General features: G+C 34.4%; 1 protein-coding gene across 1 annotated transcript in view; it reads right to left on the bottom strand.

The window, feature by feature from the left end:
- The window catches only part of LOC135204114 (uncharacterized), a 173,089-nt gene that overhangs the window by 11,341 nt on the left and 159,248 nt on the right, over positions 1-2,500 (bottom strand). Inside the window, exon 4 of the mRNA XM_064234118.1 lies at positions 228-304. Within this exon, the coding sequence (XP_064090188.1) occupies positions 228-304 (77 nt within the window). The remainder of the gene's footprint in view (positions 1-227; positions 305-2,500) is intronic.

Here is a 2,500-nt window from a genome sequence, read left to right as displayed (position 1 = left end):
TCTGATATATATTTATTTATATTTATATATACACGCATATATGTGTGTGCGCGCATGCGTACATGCATACATACGTCATAGAGGTGCGTAAAACCTATGTTTAAATAAGGAACAAATCATAATTTTAATAACATTCAGACTTACTCAACTACAAAACACCTTCCACTCTTTCTTTTCTCTAACAGAGAGAGGGAGAGAGAGAGAGAGAGACTCGAATAATTCCTTACCGGCCTTGAAGAGATGTCGATTATTTCGAGGTCCACCTTGAACCCGTCGATCTGAATCGTCTGTCTGTAGATGATGTCTGCAAGGGAGACGCAAATGGTAGAGGTCAGATCAGGTTGATGTTAGGTCAGTTCAGGTTAATGGTTACGCAAATAAATATTCTTGCGAACAAATGAAATCACGTTGCCAAGAAGAAGGAAAAACTAGCGCAGCATCGTTCTCCGTGAATTTAATACGGATTGGTTCAATTTGTTGGCGAAATTTGTTTACCTGAGAGGGAGGAAGTTTTATAGCATATCTTCAAATGAAGTCTGATTGGCGTAATTTCTTAGGGCATTGTTTCTTTTCCAGGTCTTTAAATAGAAATGCATTCTTAAGTTTCTGGTTATTTTTGGTCAGAGGATACATATATTTGATAGACTTGTTTTGCCAAGTTCCGTTTCCTTCCCCGTAAGTATAGTATAGTATATATATATATATATATATATATATATATATATATATATATATATATTAATTCCGAGTTACAGTGAATTGGATATTAAAGGACATTTGTATCTTAATGCATATATATATATATAATATATATATATATATATATATATATATATATATATATATATATATATATATAGAGAGAGAGAGAGAGAGAGAGAGAGAGAGCGAGAGAGAGAGAGAGGAGAGAGAGAGAGAGAGAGAATTATCAGTCGACGTAAATTGATATTATTTTCAAATGTCGGTACCTATTTTACTAGTCGTATCAATCAATATTTTTCCAGAAGCCATTAACCAAATTATTCATCATATAAACATTAAAAAAGTACATATCTTAACCGTCAAGAGCACCGACTAAAAAAACGTTGTGATTTGAAGAAGCCGCATAAAAACAAGCTATTTATTTCCCTTGACTTTGAAGAAGTCGTTAACCTTCTCGTTCTGAAATTAATATTCTCAAAAAAAAAAAAAAAATGAAATCTGGCGTCACGATCATTATTTATTATGCATAAAAAATGAACTCAGGTATTTTTTAAGTGGTGTAAAGAAAAACTTCGTCATTAACTAAAGGAAATTCAGAAAGGAAAAGTCTAGCTGGTGGGATCTTGACAGAGAGAGAGAGAGAGAGAGAGAGAGAGAGAGAGAGAGAGGCTCCTAATTACAAGCGGAGCGAAACCAATGGGCGCCAAATTGCTGCTCGATTTCAAAGCCCTTCTCCGGGCATCTTGTCGTAATTTTCCTCGCTTCTTCTTCTTGTTTATCTCATCTTCTTCTTCTTCTTCTTCTGTGTCTTCCTTTCGTAATACTGACATCCCTTCATCTCTCTTCTTCCCCCCCCCCAATCTTCCCTCCCCTCCCATCACTCTCACTCACTCACTCCTCTCTTTCTCTCTACTTCTATCTCTCCTGCCAAAATTTAACAAATTATGATTTCGAACGACAACGGGAAAAGAAGAGACGAAAGGAGGAAATAATAGATAGATAAATAGATGGATAGATAGATAGATAGATAAGCTGATGGTAGTAAATATGCTAAAATAAGTAGTAAAAAAGACAGACAGACAGACATACAGACATTTGCATTGTCCTGGATGAATGAATGGAAGCCGAGAGAATTATAATAAATGAGAAAATGAGAGTATGAGCGATAGGGAGGGAGAATAAAGCCTAAAAACCATGTTAACTCAAAAAGCATAAGGGAATTAAGAGGAAAAGAATAATGAACAGACACAGAGGGACACAAGAGAAGGAGAAAGTTGATAGTTAAAGTAGAAAACGAATGACATAGATAGATAAAAAGAGACCACTATAGATCGTTCAATAGGAAAAAGAGAAGGAATAAAACGAGAAGGGGAAGCAGAGAGCGAGTGAGAGAGAGAGAGAGAGAGAGAGAGAGAAAGAGAGAGAGAGAGAGAGAGAGAGAATGAACTCAAAGAAAACAGATTTGGCGCTGAATCCTACCTGATTTGAGAGACGACATCAATCTAAGGGGGAATTAGGAAAACCAATAATTTATCGACGTATAGCAACCGTCCGTTATTAGGTCATACCTCTTTTTTTTTTTTCTCTCTTTTTTAGTATACACGTGCTCGGCTACTGCGTATTATCAGCTCGGGATGTATTAGATGTTTTGACAAATACGGAGGGTAAGTTGATGGCATTATATATATATATATATATATATATATATATATATATATATATATATATATATATATATATATATATATTATATATATGTGTGTGTAAACATACATATTTATACATATACATATATATA

Source organism: Macrobrachium nipponense, chromosome 44 (genome assembly GCF_015104395.2).
Source record: "Macrobrachium nipponense isolate FS-2020 chromosome 44, ASM1510439v2, whole genome shotgun sequence".
NCBI lineage: Eukaryota > Metazoa > Arthropoda > Malacostraca > Decapoda > Palaemonidae > Macrobrachium > Macrobrachium nipponense.
Note: the sequence above shows the minus strand (reverse complement) of the source record. Positions and strands in the feature narration are given on the sequence as shown.